The sequence below is a fragment of the Acomys minous genome (genome assembly GCF_964271855.1).
Source record: "Acomys minous genome assembly, chromosome: 14".
NCBI lineage: Eukaryota > Metazoa > Chordata > Mammalia > Rodentia > Muridae > Acomys > Acomys minous.
The window spans coordinates 39,065,478-39,087,712 of NC_140496.1; the positions used below are offsets into that span (position 1 = coordinate 39,065,478).

The 22,235-nt window shown below is 53.0% G+C and overlaps 1 protein-coding gene across 2 annotated transcripts in view; it reads right to left on the reverse strand.

The window, feature by feature from the left end:
* Positions 1 to 10,609: 10,609 nt before the first annotated feature.
* The window catches only part of NKD1 (NKD inhibitor of WNT signaling pathway 1), a 70,018-nt gene continuing 58,392 nt past the window's right edge, over positions 10,610 to 22,235 (reverse strand). For both annotated transcript variants that reach the window (XM_084757134.1, XM_084757135.1), the window contains 6 exons: positions 18,592 to 18,698; positions 16,571 to 16,666; positions 14,128 to 14,275; positions 13,573 to 13,657; positions 12,711 to 12,838; positions 10,610 to 12,106 (listed from right to left, as the gene is read on the reverse strand). In XM_084757134.1, the coding sequence (XP_084613260.1) occupies positions 11,514 to 12,106; positions 12,711 to 12,838; positions 13,573 to 13,657; positions 14,128 to 14,275; positions 16,571 to 16,666; positions 18,592 to 18,698 (1,157 nt within the window). In that variant the 3' untranslated portion in view covers positions 10,610 to 11,513. The remainder of the gene's footprint in view (positions 12,107 to 12,710; positions 12,839 to 13,572; positions 13,658 to 14,127; positions 14,276 to 16,570; positions 16,667 to 18,591; positions 18,699 to 22,235) is intronic.

Below are 22,235 nucleotides of genomic sequence, written 5' to 3' on the forward strand. Positions count from 1 at the left end.
GATATGGACAGTCGCCACACCATGGGCAACTTACCAGTGGCTAGGTCCTTGAGGAAAACATACCCCCCCCCACTCCCCCTGTGAGTTCGAGGGAACATTCATTAGCTGCCACTAACTCCTTAGACAGGGATGAGGTTTCCTGTAGCCTGCTCCACCCGTGGCCTCAGTCTCACACAGGTAGCCACAGCCTCCTTCCTGTTTAGAATTCACTGGTCTTATCATGTCCAGAAGACAGCGTCTCACAGCGCTTGTCCTCATCCTCTGGCTCTTCGTGGTTTTTTGGTTTGTTTTGGTTTGGTTTGGTTTTTTTTTTTTTTTCCTCTGTCTCCTCTTCTGAAATATTTCTTGAGCCTTGGGGACAGGCACTTCATATAGATGTCTCATTTAGGGATGAGCACTCAACATCATTTATTTTCAGCATTTTGACCAATTATGGGTCAGCGTTAACCACTGACCACTGCAAAAAGCAGCTTCTCCACCCACGGTGGAGAGCAGCATGAGTCTTTGGGTATAAACATGACTATTTATAAGATACTTTGAGCCGGGCATGGTGGCACACACCTTTAATCCCAGCACTCGGGAGGCAGAGGCTAGTGTATTGCTGTGAGTTCAAGGCCAGCCTGGTCTACAAAGTGACTCCAGGACAGCCAAGGCTACAGAGAGAAACTCTGTCTTGAGGAAAAAAAACAAGGTACTTTAACAGTATGTCCATTCACCGAGACAACTATAAAAGGTTATCCTCCCCTGACCTCCTCCCCCTCCACCCAGCCCCATGCCCAGGGCCTTTGACATCCTCAGTCATGGGCTTTTGAGTGGATTTATAGTACCAGGCAAGAATTCCCTACAGTGGAGAGGGCCACATATGCAATCAGAAAATGGTTGGTTACCCCTATAACCTCCTGCCATTAGGGTACCAATGGGTACATCTTCCTGGAAGGTCAGTATTGAAGTATTTGGGGTAAACTGCTGGGTAATACTGATGGCTTTTCTCCCTCAGTAATCTGAATAGCACCCTTGGCGCTATGAAAGCTTGTCAGCAGGGAGGAAGTTTCCAGGAGGTCAGCTCTAGTCTGACTTCTCTACGTCTCAAGATTAAAGCATTTTGTGTCTTCCGCAGTAGGGCCTAGTATCCACCTATGAGGGCAACCAAAAAGCCATGGCAATGGCTGTATTTTGGGCACCTCTGTGGCCTCCCTAACTAGCAATGTATAAAAAGGCAGCCCCAAATCTGGTCCTGGGATTTTCATTGAATAAAGTATGGTTCCTGGGAATGGCATAAGCCCCTCATATGGAGTACCTCTGTTCAAACTCCTTTTTCAAAAGATTTGTTTATAATGACCTTACAAGGGTTTTCATTAGCTTTTCCATACACCCCTAATTTTACTTAACCTTCCTCACTCTCCCTTCTATCTCTACCCCTTCTGCCTCTGTCTTTGCTTAGACTCACCCACATCTTTGGGATCCTTCCTGCGGTTTAGCATCCGGAGCAGCAGTGTTGGTCCAGGGTGGAGACAGACTAGTGTACCCTGAGTGCCTTCAGTGGGGAGCATGTTGCAGACACCACAATAGATGGTGTTGAGTCACTGTGTGCCTTACAGCAGACTTGCCTGTCCAGGACAGTTTCCAATCTTTCGCCATGCACTGGGCAGTGGCATATGCTGTCTCACCCTGCTGACCTTCTCATTTTTTTTTGTTTTATGTCTCTTAGATTAAAGAGGACACCATCCACCATGGCCCTTTCCAAACCCTACCAAACCCAGCTGGCTCCCTTGCCAGCACTGTCCACAGTCACTTATCCACAGTGACTTCCAGCCATTGACCCAATGTCTCACCCTTTCTTTTACCTAGGGTCTTTTTACTTGGCTAATACCTCATTAATCCTGCAGTCTTCACCTACACGCGCTTCCAAGGAGTCTCTCTCCTGACCTCGGTCTGCTGTGTGCTATGTTAGACTTGCATGTCCCCAAAGAAGGCATCCTGGCATGTAGCAGTGCAACTGTGTGACAGCTCTCCTCACCCCCACTATCCTGGTGAGCTCTATAAAATCCCACCAAGATGGGGTCTGCTTTGGCTGATATGAGCAATTTTGGTTGACATGAGCACTCTTCCGGACACAGTTGTGGGTCACTATATACTGGAAGAGTATATGGACGGAAGACTGGAGAGTAATGTGGTGTGGATGTGGTCCAGGGAACGGCCAGCTGAGGCTGAGCAGGAGGTTCAAATTTGGGACATTCTTTGTTCTGCCCAAATCGAGCTCAAAAGCTCAAGCTTGGTAGCTTGGTAAGCACAGCCTGATGAGTTAACCTGGGGTAAGACAGCTGGGACATGCGCAGGCCAGAGCGCAGCAAAGGAGAGGAGGAAGAAACAGTTGGGCCAGGACTCTCAGGACCAACCACATCACAATCAGATGCTGCACTCTGAGGTCAGAGGCAGCGGATGTGGGAATCAAGGGACCTCAGCTAGGACAGCCAGCTTCTCTCCACTAACCCCAGGGCCCCTGCAACATGGACCCCTGCTAAGACCCCTCAAGCTAACAATCAATGCCACCGTTCCTCACTTCCGCACCCCCAAAAACATCCACACTGCAGTCTCAGCTTTCAACCTGTGCCAACTGCCTGCAAAGAGATCAGGCATGCTGCAGGCTCTGGGTAGCAGGATTCTGTGACAGCAATGCCACTGTCCATATGTGGCTTCTAAGCCAATCACCAAAGACATTTCTCAGGCTGACCTTGGGCCACATGCTGCACCTGGCTGGAGGCTGTGCAAGAGCCTAGAAGTGTGAACCCTTCAGTCACTCTGCAGGCCTCTCACGAGTACTGAGCTGGGCCCTTGATCTCTGGTGAGCAGAGAGAGACTGGGTGGAAACCACATAATTGGCGTAAACAGGTATGAACAGAGGGTTCCATCCTCCACAGGTGCTGTACTGCGCTGTCAACGACCTGTATAACTTCATGTGTAACTCCAAAGTCTACAGCATTTTTCCTGGTCATTTGTGAACGTGAGACAGTAGTGAGATGGAGTCTTCTGGCTGCTCAGGCGCAGCTGGAGCTAAACAGGGCAATGTTCTCCCTCGTCTCTGGTTGCGGCTCTTATCTTATAAACAGCTTTATCTTATAAATCTTATAAAACGTTCTTGTCCCAAGTTCTTTCTGGGTTTTTCTCTGTGCTGTTTTTTTGTTTTGTTTTGTTTTTCGTTTTTCGTTTTTTTGTTTTTGTTTTTGTTTTTGTTTTTAAACTGTCTAAAATGGTCCCTGGGCCTACAGCGGAAGAACTGCCTGGTTCCTAAACACAGGGGAGCTGGGGTTGTCTCACAGGATATGGCAAGCTGGAGTGGTGCTTAATGTATCTATATCCATGAAACAAGCGTCTTTGAACAGTGACTGTATAGAGCAATGTGCACTTGGCTGGCTGACAGCAATGCCATGACAGGCTGGCAGGAACCTCACCCTCTATGCTCCCCAGGAGCTGTGGAGAAGTACCCACAAATTGACTGTTCAAGGCAACTTAGAGTAACTGCAAAAATGAATGAACACGGACTAGCTACAGCCATGACCAGTACTGAGAAAGAAGGAACCACAGGATTCACGAGCTTCCAGGCCCTTGGTAAGCCTGCAGTATCTCCAGAACTTTCCTCTTCCAGAAAGAGCGAGAGTGATAGTGGCCCATGAAGAATGGCCGGTCCTGGTTCGTCTTGGTTAACGCCTGTTGACCATGTATCCTTAAGCTTGTGAAGGATGCTGTTTCTTTGCAGAAGGAGCCCACAGGCTGCCAGTCTCCAAGACCATCCACCTCTGTAGGCTCAGAGCCGTCACTTTTTGGACTGGAGATGGGGCAGACTCATTGTGCTGTATGGTGGCTTTCCCAAGTCCCCACTAAAAGAATGACCCCATGGAATGTGGTCAGAAAAGCGACGGGCTAGGTAGGGTAACCCTCAAGGATGTGGCCTCTGCAGTTGAGGTGAGGCCAAGGTTGGATCCACTTTCCCATGGCCTTCTCCTAACAGAAGCTGCCGTTCACCACAAGCCTGCTGCATGCAGTGTTCTGCTAAAGCTTTCCACCCATGGGTCCTTTTAATCTAAGCCCAGTAAGGTGGAGACTGTAGCGAGCCCCTTGTAAGGCAGAAAATCAAGGTACAGATGAGTCGGGTCACTTGTTCAGTGACACACAGCAAGTAAGTAGCATCCGACTAACCACACCAACCGGGCCAATCCTCCTGAAGGCAGAGGCAGCAAGTGGACAGATGGCATTGAGGTCCCTTGTCCACACTGAGATCTCCACGCCCACCAGCAGCCTTTCTGCTCCCTTCCTTGAGAACTGGGTGATGTTTGTCCAGGGAGCTTGATGTGGAAGGCACCCCTTTGCTATCTCCTGTCTTGTTTGAAATCTCCAAAGACACAGGACCTCAAACCTGAGTGGGCTTTGTCAGGCTACTTGACAAAACAACCAAGGTTTGGGCTAGCTTTGCCAGCCTGAGTAATAGGCTATGTTGTATGGGTCAGTGGGGGCTCCCCGAGACGTCCCTATGAATGTCCTCCTGTGCCTGAGACACCTCATGCACCTGGGTCCAGCTCAGCAGGCCTCCAGAGGGTCAGTATGAGGGAGCACATGCCTTGAGCTCTAGGGCAGCCAGGCTGAAAAGGCTTGAAGCTGGGTAGGTGATGGGTTCCTGGGAGGCTTGCTCCCTCCTTAAAGGGCTACTCCGCTCCTATAGATGCTACACGAAGGAATGTGATCTTGCTTTTCTGATTTTTTTGTTTTTTGTTTTTTCGAGGCAGGGTTTCTCTGTGTAGCCTTGGATGTCCTGGACTCAATTTGTAGACCAGACTGGCCTTGAACTCAGTGATCCATCTGCTTCTGCCACCTGAGTGCTGGGATTAAAGGCATACACCACCACACCCGGTAATTTTCTGATTCTTATGAAAAAAAAAAAAAGCCTTGATTTTTAGGCAAAACCTTTAGATTTTTGGACATTCATTCAAAGCCTTTGAAACCGTGAGATGAGTCAAACATGATCTGCTGGACCTTTCTAGGTCTGTCCCAGCCATTTGGGGTTAGCACAGGAAGTGAGCAGGCGGAGTGGGAGAGGGAGGGAGGCCCAGAGCTCTGGAAAACTTGGGATTATCCCTGTTCTATCTGCTCTCTGCTACGTACCACATGGACATGTGGTCCAGGGCTTACCACTGAACTGGCCTGGCCATCACCAACATGGCAGAGGCTAGACCCCGTCAACACCACTGGGCCTTGCTGGCCTCTCTAAGTCTCAACCAAGGTTCCAAATACTGGCTACCTGGAACAGATGTGTGACTTTGTGTAGGCAGCAGGTGCCTCAGGTAGGAAAGAGGTTTTAACCTGGTCTAGGGTTGCCTTCTGGGGACAAGTGTCAGACCAGATGAGTCTGCCTACCAGAGTCTCTGCTCTCCTGTCGCTATGACAGAAAGAGCTTTCTTGCACAATCACAACCAATTGTTCAAAAACACAAAGAACTAAATTTTCCCTGGTTCCTAACAGTGGGGTGGTGGCGGCAACTAACTGACCAAACAGAAAAAAAATGAAGACAATGCACGGTGGCTTGTTTCCTTTTACATAAGCCAAATTATTGCTTCTGTTGTTTTGTTCTACTGGCTTTGGTGTTATTGTTCTAGATAAACCCAGGGCCTTGCGCAGGCTAAGCAAGAGCTCTGCCACTGAGTTCCATCCTAAGCACGTTGACAACCAAAATAAAACGAAAGCAATGCTGTTGCTATGGCCTTTTATTCCTAAGACCCCAGTCAAGGAGGATGCCATGAGTCACTGTGAGGTGGCCGTCCTGCAGCAGGTGCCCTGTCTCCCTCCCCACCATACTCAACTGTCCTGTTTACTAACCACCTACAGCACCGTGGGCCCCAAAGAACCCCACATCGGGAGGAGCCCTGTCTTCAGGGACTGTAGAGCAGATTTGACACTCAGGACTAAGTTCTGAGGCACACACTGCTTGCTGCCCTCTGCTAGACTTGCAGGAAGAGCAGCCTGGCTGGAAAAAGGATGAACAGTTTTGGGGTCAACTTTGATGAATGCACCCAGAATTTTGCTTTCGTTAATATCCAGAGAAAAGTAACGTTAGTAGCATAAGGCGTCACAACTCCAATGAAGGCGAGGGATAATCTTGTCAGTGCTGTCAGCCTTTAAGGTCTTTGACTTCCTCTGTTGCTCTGAGAACTAAGACCCAAATGGCTTCTTCACCTACCTTTCTTCCTGCGGTGGGGGTCTGCCCAAATGTGACTCCCAAAGTAGTCCCTCACAGGGAGGGACCTGGCAACCATAACATTGGAAACAAAAGTGGTGGCCACACTGAGTTCCTGCCGCCTGGCCAACCTTGGCCCAGGGCCCCAAGGCTAAGTGCAGAAATCAGGAAGTGGGGTTTTTAAGAATGTACCTGAATCTTATTCATGCCAGGCCTCATCTCGTGTGAGGAAGGGCAAAGACTGTGCCCACGTCAGTGTCACATGGGCCAACTGAGAGTCATCGGGTCTCCGTAAATCTAGTTCTCCGTAATGCCTGTGGGTTTTTTTGTGACAGTGGAGTGGGTAGGCTAGTCAGAGCCAGTGGCAGTACGGCGAGGAGAGGAACACGGCCTATACAAATGGAGGTGTTGAGCCCTCTGCTCTGGTCCTCTGCTGAACTTACAGTCACTTGTTTTGGTTTCTATAGGGCTTGGGGGTCCCTGCTGGAACAGGATCTCTTCTTGTCCTCCTCCTACCTCAATATACATAGTCCCTGGGTCACAGGCTCCTGGGGCTCTCAGATTGATGTGGGGGCTATATACACCACCATCTTCAGGGGTGGGAGCTTGTTAAAAAGTGCTGTCCCTGTACCCTAACCCTAAGCCACCCATCCCCCCCTAATCCAGGGTGGGCCTGGGATTTTATATTAAACACGCTTCTTCAGTCCTTCAGCCCTAGAAGTCAAGTATTTTCTCACAGGGGGCCTTCTGAAGTCATCTAGAGTATGTTGCACAGCTACAGAGTACTACCTTGCCCATGTAGGGTACCCCCTGGGATCCTGAGCTCTTAATGCCCAGGCTACATCCCAGACTCCAAAATCAGCACCATAAGATGTGGGACCAAAAGACTGGCATGTGGAACCCCCTCCAGGTGATTCTCAGTGCGGCTTCCACCCACCCACAGGTGGTCCTGTGCTCAAGTCACAGCAGGAGGGCCTCAGGCCTGAGTGAGTGGCTCTTAGCTCCCAGGCTGATGGGACTACGTGTAGCAGGATTCCTCTGCCTACTGCTTGGAAGGCTGAGGGGGAGCTAACAGCCCACCAAGTCAACTGGGAGCAGGGTGTCCAAACTAACCTCTGCCACTTCCTCCTTGGGACCAGATGCTGGGCATTAGAAGCTCTTCAAAGGAAAATATATTGATCAGGAAAAACAGTATAGAACATCAGCTCCTAAGAAGAGGGGCTAGCCTCAAAGTTCTGCTGGCTCAGAGCAGACTTGAGGCTCCAAATGGAGGGGACATTTGGGAGAGGGAAAAAGTTTAATGACAGGAAGGATGGTGGCCTATGCCTGCTTCTGGTACCAATAGAGCAGGCAGCTGACCCATCTCCAGTGTCACTGCAGACGTATCCCTGCTGGAGTGGAAAGGGTAGGAAGCCGAGGTCAAGCTAGTGTGAGCCTGGGCAAAGGCCAAGGTCGCCTTGGAGAACTTGGCATGTGCAGCCTCCTGGTGCCAGTCATGTGGCTGGCAGCCTTGACCCTCACCCAGAGCTGAGGGTGCTGGATGGCACCCATAACCTAGCATGAAAGGCAGGTCAGGACTCGCAGGGGCTGCTCATTCCTATGACTTCTGACAGGCAGCCCCGCTCTTCCCACCCCTCTGGCTGCTGATCCTCAGGGCCAGCAGCAATCTGAGATACGAACGCCAAGAAAGAGAGAAAGCCTAACAGGTCCTGGCAATTCCCTTTTGCCAAAACGTCTAATTGGCATGGCTGGGTGTGTGATGCTCCCCAGACACAGGAGGTGAGAGCAAAGTGAAAACTCACCCTCCACCTGGCAGCTAATGCTGTGCACATGTGTGCCCAGGGTGCAAGACCATGATGCCTTAAGTTCAAACACCCCTGACACTTCTCTAGGCCCCAGGGAAGCTGGGTGCTTGCAGCTCAGGGGGCCAGGAAAGCAGCAGCAGCTGTACCCAGGAACTGGGTCACATCTACACATGAAATCCGACATTATTTCCTTTACTTTCCTCCCTCTCTTTTCTCCCTCCTTCCCGCTACTTCAAATTGTTTGCCATAACCACTTTTAAGAGGTCACTGACAATAGCTTCAAAACGGACTCCGCACTCGCTCTTGAAACCAGCAGTCCTATGTTGACACCTTCCATCACTTTCTGTCTTGTGAGTAGAGAGACAAGTTACATACAAGGAAGGACTCTCTATGCAGTGTGTCACAGGGAAGGAGGAGAGGTGACCCACAGGCCTGCCAGGAGGCTGACAGCATCTCTGAGCAAGAAAGGGCTGATCAGCTGTTGGGGGACAGAGGTCAGTGACTCAAGGGGAGGTCCCCAAGTGCACTGGGCTGCAGAGAAAAGAGCCTAAGAATGAACACTACATTGCCCCTTGGGGTAAAAATAAAAGCAGGGAGGGGAGGGGCTTGAACGTGACTGCAGGGTTTTCTTCTTAAAAATAGATCAGAAAGAAATAGTACAAAATGTGAGCGTACGGAACACTTCTGGGTGGGTGAGTTCAAGGTCACTATTACACGACTGTTTCAAACTCCATGTTTGAAGGTTGTTTTAGATGAACGAAACTTAAATGGGAGATAATTCTATAAAACGCATTTATTCTGGTTAACGAAGACAGCTAACATCTGGATAGTACTCACAAGGGAGAGACCAAGGCATAGCATCTCACTTGCAGTGCATGCCGCCCCCCCCCCCCAGGACACTGGAGTCAGGCCTTGAACCCCTGCAACCAGGGCACTGGTCTGTGTCACAACCACCGCACTGCACTTGCAGTCCTGGAGGGCAGCTGGACATGGGTGCTGGGGCGGAGCTCTGGTGACTTACCTTTGACTCTAAGCTGCTATGGGCTATCTCGATCTTTTACATGTGAACTCAGCACTAGTTTTATAAGTGACTTGTAAGGGTTAGCAAGAAGTTAATGGAACCTTGGAGCAGCAGGGGACCTCTTTCCGCAGGCTCAGAAGCTGTGTTCTAAAAACAGAGGCTCCTACTCCCTAGGCACAGGTGCTTGTGGCAACTCTGGGCCTGGAGGCCATTGGGTTTTGTTTTCTTTTTTCGGTTTTTGTTTGCTTGCTTGTTTGTTTTTTTTTAATACTGGTCCCCCTGCCCCTGCCATCATCAGTGCTAACTCTGCCTGCTGTGGTGGGTGGGCACATACCAGATGGCCCATCGTGATTGGTTCAGAAGTGACTATCTTAACCAGGCCCAATCACAAATTCCCCCCCTCCCCCCTCAGGAAGCGGGAGACAGGCCTTGTCTCCTAGAAAACTCTTTCCTCCTGGTCCTGGACCCAGAAATGCCTGCTGACATGGTGTGACTCAAGGAAAACTTTTTTATTTTTATTTTTTAAAATTTCATTCATATTGGATCCTGTCATCTCAAAGCCAGCTCTCACAAGGCCTTGCCCGTTTTGTTTGGTTGCTGTTACCTCCTCTGAGTTAGATTCTTGGCCAAACAGAAACTTGTGCCCTTCATGTGAGGCACACCCAGGGCTCATAATCTGTCAATGTTAGGGACCCTGAAGACTGGGACCCAGCACGGCCACCTACTGTGTGTCTCAAGGTGGCAGTGGGAGGGAGGTGCTAAGGTGGGGGAGGAAAGGATTCTTGACCTCTCTGAGCATCACTGACCGCATTCCCCTGGACTTCCACCTCCTGCTTTCTCACAGTGATGATGTCCTGAGGACTGCAGTCCCAAGCACACCAGCAATCAGAAAAATTAAACGCTCACTACCTTCAGAAGTCCATGCTCACCAACCATGCTAAGCCTGGGAGCCAGAGGAGCAGGAAGGACAGCTTCTGGGGTCAGACTCTCTCTGGGCCCTCAAGAATAAAAGTCCACGTAACCCCCCGCGCGCTCCCAAGAACTTCAGCGGTTGCCGCTACAGGAGGATGAACAACAGGCAGACGAGGGAGTCAGTGCGTCCACACAGCCTGCTACATTCCCTAAACGCAGGCCACGGCTCCCGGTGCCTCTCGCTCCTCACCCTTCGTGTACACAGGCTCTGTGGTCCCTCAGCCTTAGCTCCAGCGTGGCCAATCATCATCCTTTGTGCAGCCCTCCTCAGATTACTGACCCCGGGAGTGGGACCTGCTATAGCAGGGGCCCCAACGACTTGACAGTGGTCCTTTTCTGGTCTCCCCAGGCCCTTGTTTGATAAAACCCTATTCTGCCAAGGATGCTGCCCCAGCCTCTCAGCTTCCTAAGTTTCTACATCCAAGCAGGTCTCTCTCCAAAACTGCAGACTTCAAACTCAAAGGAACGAGAGGGAGGGGGCTGCCTACATCTGATGGACAGGCAGGCGGCCTTTATACGAGAACACACAGGCTACATGTGGGCTGCAGGAGCTTCCGTAGAGCAGCACAGTGATGTCTGCACACCAGCAAAGATACCTGAGAGTGTATTTATAGAAAGATACAGAGACATGGACAGGCAGCATCTACCTAGTGACACAAAGGCTGCTAGAGAGCCACAGAGTGTATTTGCTGATGGCAAACTCAGGTTTCACACCCTCTGTCATACAATGGCGCCATCTTGGGGAAAACCACGCGTCTTTATGTGGATGCTTCTCTCTGTTTCCCAAATGAGAAGGCTGGCTCCAAGCACAATCCTTAAACACGGGTGCATCCTTCAAAAGCGGGGGTGGGGTGGGGGTGGGGGGTTGTGGAGGGCAAAGGAGGAGAGGGACACTTCCACACTGCATATGGCAAAGGAGTGACTTGGGCCAAGGGCCATGTTCCCTTTGGAAAGGTGAGGTGGTACCTCCAGGAAACATAGCTAAGGGGTGTCTAGGCTGAGGCGTGAGGACACAAGGGCAGGGAGGGCGCGGCGGCAGTCCACCGAAGTCCCCTGTAGCATGTTACAATCAATTAAGGGCAAAGTCAAACCAGAATAACACTGAGAGGTAGCAGCTGTTGGCCTCTGGAGCTTTTGAGGGTCTCTGAAGCTGAGCCAGGCAAGAGTGCTCTCCTGGAAGAGCTGGGGTGGGGCAGTTGGGCCGAGAGCTCCTGGGGTTTGGGAAGATCTGCGAGGGCCCTGTAGCTGGGGGTGGCCCGAGGGACCCTTCCAAACCCAGAGTCGCTTCCTGCGTGACTCACAGAATCCCCACAATGTATAAATAAAAGTTTAGTTCTGTGTTTCCATATATCTTCTACATGAAGGCTAGCTAAATATTAGTGGAGTAACAATAATTATTAATAACAATAATTGCCATAATAACAATAATTAATAGAATAATAATGCCTTGGGGCGTGGGGGGTGGGTCCTTCATGTGGCAGCCTGGTGGGGTTTAGGGCTGATAGAAGTGGTGGTAGTGGTGGTGATGTTCGTGATGGTGATGGTGCTCGTGTCTCTGGACGGCCTGCCCAGCCTGGCTCTCGTACACCACCATGGCAGGCAGCTCCCTTACCTGCTCCCGCCCCATGACGGCGGAGCTGCCTGAAGCCAGTGGGGCCTGCAGGCCCCGGCAGCTTGCCTGGCTCTCCTTGGCTCGATGCTTGTGCTTCTTGTGGCCCAGGGGTGCCAGAGTAGGGAGGAGGGCCGGGCTGGTGGCCAAGTGGGCAGAGGGGGAAACAGTGTGGGTGGCGGGCACCAGTGGGGGCTTGCTTCTTGCCCCTCTGGCCATGTGACCCATACCCGTGTTCTTGCCCTGGGCCTTGGGGGACCTCACAAAGTGCTTGCTCCCATCCTGAGGACCCCGGAGGCGTTGCTGGAGCTCCGATGCCTTGGCAAATGGGGTGTCAAGGAGGTGGAAGGAGCCTGGATCCACACCTTGGGGCCTCCGGTGTGGGATGTGGGTAGCTTCCGGCTCATGGGAGCGAGAGCGGGTGGGGTTGGAGATTCGAGGGGGCAGCTCTGACTTCTGAGCCACTGAAGGGGAGCCTAGGAACCAATCCAACAGACACTTCATGAGCACCTACTGTGTGCACTGTGTGTACTGGCTGCTCTGGCTTACTATCTGGTACCAGGTCCCATCACCTTTCCATCTGAGCAACCAGCCTTCTAATGCCCTTCCTTGCCCCAAGGAGAAGGGACTTTCTCATCTGCTGAGAGGAGATGACAGTTGGACAAACTAAGGTGGGTGGGAGTACTCTGAATAAAGGGGACACAGAGGACACCCAGCCAGAACTCAACATTAAGAGGGAACAGGATGGAAACAAGTTTACGGGCCACAGAGGCCACAAGCCACAGAGGCCATCTTTCCCGGGCCAAGCAGCCACGAGATCTGTGGCTGATGTGAGGCCGGGGCTGGGATGGCCTGAGTCGGTTGTACTGCCTTCGCTGGATTTGCAGCCCTCTCGCTTTCTTGGATTTTGCCCAGCTTTTCTGTCCAAGCGTTCCTTTCATTTTGAAAACGGCTCTTGACGCTACCTCCTCTGACAAGAGCCCCTGACCTGTCCGATAGAAAGCTACATCTCGCCTCAGTCCTCAGGGAACAGTGGCCAGCACTGTGCGTCCAGCAACACCGCACACAGCAGTCCCTTACCGGGTCCAAACTGAGACGTGTAGTTCTCTATCCCCGCCAGGTCTAGGTAGTGGTTTCTCCTCTCAATGTTCTCATCCACACAATGGTGGTAGCAGCCCGGCTGCTCCAGGTGGCTGTCACCCTGGAACCTGTGACAAAATGGACGTTAAGCAGGAAGGCACAGGTCCTGAATGAAGTCCGCTGGGGAAACATCAGGCCAAACACACAGCTCATCGCTCATTCTCCTCTGTGACTTGGGAGAAGGGGGTCCCAGACAGACACCTCTTGGTCTGTGCCTTCATTTCCCCCTTGCCAGGTGCCATCTGCCCCACCTCCCCCATGGTCTATTCAAGGTACCCAGCCCTGCCCACCTTCAGCCAGCCTGGAGCCTGCAATCCAGCTCACGGCCTAGGCAGCAGTGCCCCAGCCTTTTCCATGTCCACATGAAGGACTGGTCCTTCTCCACCCATCCCATGCCCTCTTTGGCACCAGAGGAGAAAAATCCCAGCCCGCTGCCCTGATTCCATTATCAGGTGTTTTTTATTTAAACAGCTTTCCTTCTCGGGGGCTGGAGAGATGGCTCAGTGGTTAAGAGCACTGCCTGCTCTTCCAAAGGACCTGAGTTCAATTCCCAGCACCCACATGGCAGCTCACACCTGTCTATAACTCTTAAGATCTGACACCCTCACGCCAATGCACATACATTTAAAAAAATTAAAATAAAAATATTTTTAAAAAAAACAGCTCTCCTTCCCTCTCCTTACGCAGAAGTGACAAGAGGACAGATAAAGATTTATAAGCCCTTACCAACAATTCTAAAAGCAAGGAGCCTGTTCACGGGCCTGAGGGTGCTGCCTCTGCCCGTGCACAGGACATGCTGTACCTGAGAGGGGCTCGCTGCCTCTTCTCCCAGCCACGCAGCTCCTCAGCAGGCTTGGTGTCAGCCCGGGGCCTCGTGCTCTGTAAATCTGAGTCCCAGAAACCCAAGAAACACTCGTCAGTGTCTATTCCTGCTCTGCCAGGGACTGCCTGGCACTGTGCCCTCTAAAACACCCACAGCCCTTCACTACAGCTCTGTGTCAGGGGTGCCCAGCAAAGACCGAACAAGCTGCTTGACCCACGCAACCCTCCAGATCCAGAAGCTGCCCTCTACAGCCTGGCCGGCCACCCTCCCCACAACATGTCCATGTTGCTTCTTACCATAACCAGTCTCTCACCTCGAGGCCTTTGTTTACATGGGACCTTCCACCTGCAATTCCCTCCCCTCCCTCTCCCCTCCCCTTTCCCTTCCCCTCCCCCTCCCTCTCGGGCCTGCTGGAGCCCCTCAGTACACCAAGCAACTAACTGTCCATGGAAGCTGGGCCCCTTCCCACCCTCCCCTCCCGACTTGGGTCCTTCCTGTCTTTCCTAAAGTGGGCTCCTATGCTGTCACTCTCACCGGTGTGGTTGAAAAGGCCGCCCCTCTTGCTCTGGCTCCCATCAGGGGCCACCGTGAGCTTCACCCGCAGTGTCTTGCTTGACGTGGGGGAATGGTTCACAGAGGAGTCAACTACCTCGTAGATGGTGTGCAGCAAGCTGGTGATGTCCTGGTTGGGAGGAAGCAGACACCTCATGCACTTTAGCCACAGTGCACTGCCACCAGCAACACGAGAGTTGGTGACCGCCACAGTACGGAAGGCTCCTGATCCTTCAAAGAAAGCTAGAAGCAGAATGGTGGCTGGCGGGGGTGGGGGTGAGGGCGGGGGTGGGGGCGGGGGCGGGGGAAGGGACACGGGTGGGTGGTCCCACGAAAAGGGAACATGAGGCTCAAAAGGAGCAAAGTACGCAAACTCACGAACTCAGAGTGTCTTGTGACTCTGAGCCACTGGGGTCCTTAACAGGCTGTGTGGGACCTCCCTGGGTAGCTAGCCTCATCCAGGTAGGAGGAGAGGTTTATAAAACCAGCTCTCAACCCTTCTGGGTGAGAGGCACCCAGCAATGCTACATGCCTGTGCTCTTAAGAGGGAAAAAATAGAAATGCGACTGTGTCCTTACATCAGACTGGATTACGCATTCCCCCCCTCCAACCCTGACCCTGTTCCTCTGCTGAAGCCATCCCCATGGACATTGCTGCTGGGCTCAGAGAGTGATGGAGAGGAAGTCCCGAAGGTGAGTGCGGGAGCAGGTGCTGCTGTTCTGTGCCTCTTGGGGCTCACTTGCTCTCCTCCTGTAAGAAGGCAGCTGGCCACAGACTAGGAAAGGAGCTCTCACCAGGTGGCTGGCACCTCAGCCCCACACTGCAGCCTCCAGGACTCTACTGTTGAAGGCGCTCTGCCTTGGGAGTATGAGGTTAAGAGTCACTGAAGACAAACTGACCTCTGAGAAACCTGTTTTGGGGCCTGTTACCTATTAAACAAGAACGGGGACTCCAGCAGTGTTCTGTGAGGAGTCCCGGAGATTTCTGACGGGGACAGGGGGATATAAGCACCCCTTATTAGGACTTCTGTGCCCCGGGTATCTGTGGTCAGCTGTCTGAGAGACAGCGACTTGGTTTAAAATACACTGTATCCACCGGACACACTCACAGTTAACTTGCCAGCAACTCTTCATGGAGTCTGGCATACTTGGCCGTCCTCTACCTTCCCTCAGCTGAAGCAGAGGTGACCCTACGCGATGTGGTCACAAGGCAGATGTGTAATGGGTGAAAAGCATGGAGGGTCTACTGTGGCACAGGTACAGCCCACTAGGATGACTCCACAGGATGAGGCCACTTAGGCAGAAATCCAGTCTTCTGAGAAATACTCCAAGTTATCAACACTGATTAACTAATTTACTCTTTAGCGAAAGCCTCTGAAAGGCCAGACCAGAACACGCAGAGGACAGACCTTGGCCAGGGCGGGGGTGGGGGTGGGGAAACACACCAGTTTTAGAGTCAGCCCTCCCAGTCCCCCCACCCCCCACATGGCTGCTTGCTCCTGGCATACTCCTGGCTGTCTCAGTTCCTCTGGCAAGGCCACCCAGAACTCCTTTTCTTCTTGTCCTTCCCATGGCTCCCTGCATTGCCAATGGCATCCATTCTTAGAATGGCACCATCTTGATGATGGAGGTGACAGACAAGGAAACCAAGGGCCGCTATATCTATTCTGCAAAGGGGCCACAGGCCCAGTCTCCTTCAGTTCTTAACCAGGGATCAGCCGGGCAGGCACCCTCCCAGGCCAGCATGTTGCATGGCTGAACCCAGTTTAGCACTGGACTGTCCCTCCAAGAAGCTGCTCTGCGCCCCATGGTTCACTTGTGTCCCGTTGGGGTTTTCTGCCTCATCGGGTTGTCAGAACAACACATGGGGAGAACTGAGACCGCTTCTTCCCTGCCAAGCACTCAGCCTGGTGCACAGTTGGTGCTCAATTTGCAGAGACAGAAGTACGGAGGGGGTTTAGAGGAAACTTGGGAGGAGTTGTAGGTGTGCTCTGAATGGGGAGAGGAGACCAGCCACAGCCACTGCTTGCTCTTGTTCAGCGTGGCCTCCAGGGCGGGGGTGGGGGTTGGGGGGGGCTTGCTGAAGCAATCAAGGGGGGCTGTTGGAGCCTAAGGATTGCAAGAAGGAAGTAGGAAGAGATTGTTGCAACCTGGGGTCCCTCTCTGGGAAGGCCTTGGCCTTTGCCACTGTCTCCCACCTCTCTCCAGGGGGGTACACCCCCAGCCCTGGGCTGTGTGAGGTACTCAGCTGCACTCCTGTCTCTTCCCCACACACTAGGGGACAGCATACCCTCCAGGACAGTCCCAGCAGCCTTTCTGCATAAGTCCTTACCTAGGCCTGCTTACATCAGGCAGGAGGAAGGGGGCAACAGGCTGAGTGCAACCCCTGTGCCTGAGGGCTGCCGCCTAGCAGGAAGCACACCTACCTCACGGGTGACTTTGCCATTGTTGTCAAAGTCATACAGAGTGAAAGTCCACTCCTGTCGGCTGTCGTCCTCCACAGAGACGTCACACTGCAGTTCCTGGATGGACAGACACACAGATGCCTGGCTTGACTAACTACCCACTGGAGCATCACCTCAGGCCCAGTGGTAAGGCCGTGGGCACCTCTGGCTATCCCCCGACTCTGGCAAACAGAGGACAGTGACTTAAGAAGACATGACCAGCCAGGAAAAGAGGCCAGAGCCTGGGCAGGGCCTACAGCTTCCCAGGGCACCAGGAATCTCTAGTGTTCAAAGGCAAAGGAGACACAGGATTCTGCCAGGAGATTGGCTTCACAAGGCAAGAGGCAACAGGGACCAGTGTCTTGGGAAGCCAGGCACGATCCCAGGACAGGCAACTGAACTGGGCAGTAGCAGGCTGGATATGAAGAGGTGAAACTCCAGAGTCTGCCCAGCCTCCTCCTGGCACGGCCCCAACAGCTGCACCATCCTGGGCAGGTTGCTCTGTTACCAATGCTTAATTTGCCTCACATATAAATTAAATATAAACCCTCTGTCCCATTAAGTCATCGAAACAATTAAGTCCTTTGCCATATGGCCCTCCATCGGCTCAGAGTTCCCAGTTCCCTTGCAGCTATGGGGACCGTCCTCATATCCACACCTCAAGTGCCCTGCTTCTCTGCCAAGGGCTACACAGCCGGGCATCAGAGACCCAGAGACATGGACAACGGAATGGCAGGAGTCAGTACAGACACCCACGCCCTGGCTCAGAGAGCAGGGAGACAGGCCTTGCCACCATGAGAGAATAGCTGCTGACTGGAGCTTGTCTGTTGACTGCATGTCAGACAAGGTGTTCCTGTTTGCAGCTGCTGCGACTTGAGGCTGGTTCCTTCCAGTTCTTGCGTGGGCCATGCTGAGTTCAAAGCCAGCCTTCCCACATCTATGACATGCTAATCTGACACCTGCCAAGGGCCCACTCTACTCCTGAGAAGTATTTGATGTATGTGACATAACACATGGCGTGGGCGCGCGTGCGCGCGCGCGCGCACACACACACACACACACACACACACACACACACACATCCTCTTGCACATATCCATCACACGCTGTGTTGGCTACCTATGCCATTTGTCTGTCCCTTGGCCACACTGCTTGATCTACAAGGGAAGGCACCAATTACCATGCTCATTTTATTGCTGGTCTCCTAGCAAGCAACAGGGCTCCGCTAGCACTGGGGAAAAGAAGGAAACCCCCAGCTATAGCAAGCAAGGCAAGCCATTGTCTACTCTAGGGTGGGAGCCCCCAATGCTTCCAAAACCCCCCAGTAGTTACTCACTATCCCCCAGTCTGGGGATGGCTGAAATGTGAAGGGGCTTGGCCTGAGCTCGTGCCTTGTGCCCTGTGGTGTGGTCTTTAAGAGATGGAGAGGAAAGGCATGAACCAGTGAGTGAGAGTTGCCAGTGACCTCTCCACTGAGCCAGGCCTCGCTCTGAGCCCTTGCCCTGTGCTTGGTGCCTGGAAGGAGCTCAGATACCCACTGCTGGGTCCACTGTGGGGGTCAGAGAAGGGCATGAGGATGGGCTTCTTGCTCTGGGAGGGCCAGCCCCCTGTACTGGTTATGTGGTTTGGAAACCAAGGCCCAGATACAACTAGGCCCTCCTGCTGCCTTAGTGTTTTCCAAACCATAGGGGACCCCCATGTGTTCCAGGCTAGCCCCTGAGGGTGAAAGGAAAGGCTGAGGACCCTGAGGATCCCATAAGAAGGCAACAGGACCACAGATCCGAGTGCCATCTCCCTGTGAGCATTCACACCTCTGGTCCTGCTAGTATGTACTGGCCACCGCCCATGTGGCAAGGCCACGGCTGAGGTGTCTTGGCCCAAAGGCAGCAGGGAGGATCTCTAGCCACATAGGAGGTAAGAGGTCCTCCTGCCATTTAGATGGGCCTCAGTTTCCCCCTTCTAGAGCACCACCGTAAAGTCACAGCCCTCAAACGGAAACTTACTTCAAACTTGAGCTGCTTCTTGGAGGCGGGGCTGGGTTCACTCACTCTCGCCATCCTCTTCTCATCTCCACTGGCCAGGCTGTCGGTCTTCTCAGGGGGTAGGGCCACTGTGGGGAGGTACAGGGGACGATGAGGGATCCAGGATCAGGGTTGCGGGGCCCCTGCTGCCCTTCTTATTGGCTGTGTTCCATGTCCTTCAGCCCTGGGGATGCCACAGGTTGGCCCCCGGAGAGAGAGAGAGCCTTTGTGGTGTAGCCATACCAGTTACTCAGGTTTCCCTGTGGCCTCTCCGACTTCTACTCTGCCCCAGCTTTACAGGCTGGAGAAGCAACCTGCAGATTCAGTACCTCGTAGAGACAACCAGCCACTTACCAGGGCGGGGCATGGAGAGGTGTTTGAGGGACCAGACAAATTGTAGGCCCAGGGATCATAGCCTCCCATATTCGCTGCCTCCTATTCTGACACTGTGGCATCCTCAAAGATGCAGATGTACTTAGTGGGTAGAGCGAAGGGATGAGAACTGAATCAATGGTGTGAGGAAGGGTATATGCGCATGTGCCGAAGGACAACTGTGCACCACACAATGGCCTTCTCAGGGAATGCACTCAACCCTGACCCTTGCTCTCGGCCTCTGCTCACCTGGGGTCCTCCCCTCTGCCAAAGGACATGGTCTTCTGTGTGTCTGCCTTACAGGAGGCAGGGGAAATATGAAGTGTGTGTGTGGCCCACTGGCGCCATTTTTCCTGTGTCCAAGAGGGACCAGCCCGGGAGACCCATCATCCTAGACCCAGAACCCAGGTCACAGGTTCCCACCATGTACGAGAATGTCCCAGAGGAGTCCTCTGACCCTTTCTGTGTGACACAAAGGGACGTCAACGTACTTTTCTAGAAGCTGCTCCCACCTCTTGCCCCTCAAAGTCCTCTGATGCCCTCGTACAGTGACTTGGCTGTCCTATTTTGAAGAGAAACAAACTAAGTAGGGCCCTGACCTAAGAGACCTGGGTTGCCTGGAGGGCTGTGAGGACAGCTGAGATGGTTCCAGTCTGGAACTTTCTTGGAATGTCATGATCCTGGTAAAATGAGGCACAGGCCAGGAAAGTGGGGCTCTGTCCCCATCCCACTCAATTCACATATCCCAGTGTTGCAGTGAGCACCCAAGAGTGACAGCTGGGGGTGGGGGTGCAGTGTTAGAGGAACACACATCATCTTTTTTTTGTTCATACTTTCCAGGTCTGCACTCTCTTCTGGGCAGCTGTGTGCAGCAGTCCACTGGAACTAGCAACCCCAGCACGGGCAACAGGCTCGCATAATAGCGGGCCCCACAGCCCTCAGCACTGGCTTCTCGTGGACTCTGTCTTCACTGTTAGGAGGCAGTTACTGTTATTAGCTCCATTTTCCAGATAGGAAAACCAAGGTGTAAGAATGCTCCAGGTTCCCAGAGACCACAGCAATTACAGACTGACCAGGAGCAGTGGTTCTGTCCCCTGAGAGCCTCTTTCTTCTCTATCTCCCTCCCTTAGGCCAGCCAGCACCCACACAGCCTCCAGCCCTTAGTGCCAGAGAGGCCACAGCTCCATGGTACCAGGAGTGTTGCCTGTAGAATGGTCCTGTTACTGCAAAGTAAGACCGAAGGAACACAAAACTAGAACGGCCACCTCCTCAGAAGGCTCCCTGGGGCCCAGCGCCCTTACTGTCAGGTAGGCCACTGGCCCCAAATATAGATTCTATCCGTAACTGTTCCACTCTGATCGTATTGGTCAGGCACCCTCCTCCACGGGACCATTACTCCAGGAAGGCCAGGCTGGTGACTGACCAGGGACTCAAAGACAGCCAAGCGCTATCTATCTGGTGCCCATTGAGCCACAGATGCCACTATGAGTCCAGACAGGGTATAAGGTATGGCGATGCCATTCAGGCTTCAGGGACAGGTGGCCTTCCTGCTACTCCTTGAAGGAGGTCTTGGCTTTAGTTGACACCAAGTGTGCCTGACAGACACTGCTGGGCTGCACAGCAGCACCATGGGACAGAGTGGCACTTGGGGCTCCTACTTTCCCAACCCAAGCAGCTTTAAGAAAGTCTGTACAGTGGAAGAGGGGTGGTGTCTGCCATCACAGGGATGCTGGTCCTCAAGCAACCTCCAGGAGAGGGCTGTGAGGACTCTATTGGGCAGACACAACGGTGGGTACTCAGTAAGTGCCCAATAAGCGCTGACTGTGCCCTAGTCCCAGCTGGTAGCCCGCCCCCCCAGCCCCCGCTGCCCTAGCCTGGTCTGAACAATCTCCCTTGCCCCAGTCTGCCCCTCTGTAGGAACTATAGAGATATCACAGGCTGCAGACTCCTCCCCTCCCCCTCCCGGAGAGAGAAGAGGAAGCAGAAAGCAAAACAAAGCCTAGCTCCATCATCAAAGCCACTGCCTGGCTCTGCAGAGGTCCTGCTGATGCGAGCTGGCCGGGGCTTATTGAAACCCGACTTCAAGTTCAAAGGGAAGTTATCAGACGAGCACCTCCAGGTTCAGTGTTGCCTTTCATGTTCCACTTGATAAGCCCAAAGACAAGGAAGCGCTGTTCCGTTCTCTCCTCCGGAGCACACTTGCTGCCATGCTAGAGAGCATGTCTTCCTTCAGGTCCTCCCCCCCCCCAACCCCTTCTTTCCTCCTCACCTGAGGTAGAAAGCACCCCCCCCCATCCTCATGTGTCCTCTCTTAGAGAACAGAGTGGCTTAGACTGCCCTCTCTTCCCCAGCAGATCTGTCATGCTGTCCCAGCCCACCAAGCCTCCAGGATACCCCCATGCAGCCATATCCGTGAATATGCAGACCATCCCAGGCTGGGCGGGGCAGAAATGAACAGCAGGCCTGGGCCTCGTGCTGCCAGGGTAAGACTCCTTAACACCTTGTACCCCACCAAAGAAGACCTTCCACTTTCTTTGTGCCTTGACCAAGTGCTTGAAGAGATGGTGAGAGCCTACAGAAAGCCATGCAGGCCCAGCCAGGGTCAGACAGAGGCTGTGGCTAGGGGTCTGGCAACCGACATGGGATTCTCAGATGACCCTTTGAATCCAAACCGAGGCAGGCAGCACTGTACCCAGGCAGCCAAGCAGAGCACCTCCGCCAGGCTACGGCCACTGGCATCAGCCAGGCAGCAAACACCGCTTACTGCAGGCCACCCAAGTCACATTCCCAGAGATCAGATAGATACAAGGCTGCCAAGAAGGACTCTAGTACCCAAGTCCTCTATCTGCTTCTTGTTCCTGCCTAACCAGCTGCCAGTCTGAGACATCTTTCAGAGGTGCCCTGAGCATACTCCGACTGCTGGGGAGAGCCACAGCAGGGCACAGTGCCAATGTGACAGCAGAAAGCAAAGCACAGGAAAGGGAGATGTGGAAGGAGGGCAGTACCATGTCCCACTGCCCAGGAAGCTTGTTTGGGTGATAAAGAGCAGGTGCCAACTCCACCTTGTGAGCCACTGGGCCTGCAGCCTGGCTTTCTAAGCAGGGCTTAATGAGATATGTCACACGCGCTAGCTAGTCTCTGGCTGCTTCGGCTGCACACAGGAGAGCTGAGCCAAGCCATCGCAAGGGCGCCCCTGGTCCACACAAGCTTAGGATAGGAGCTGTCTGGCCCTGTGTGACCCTTTGGGTATTGCT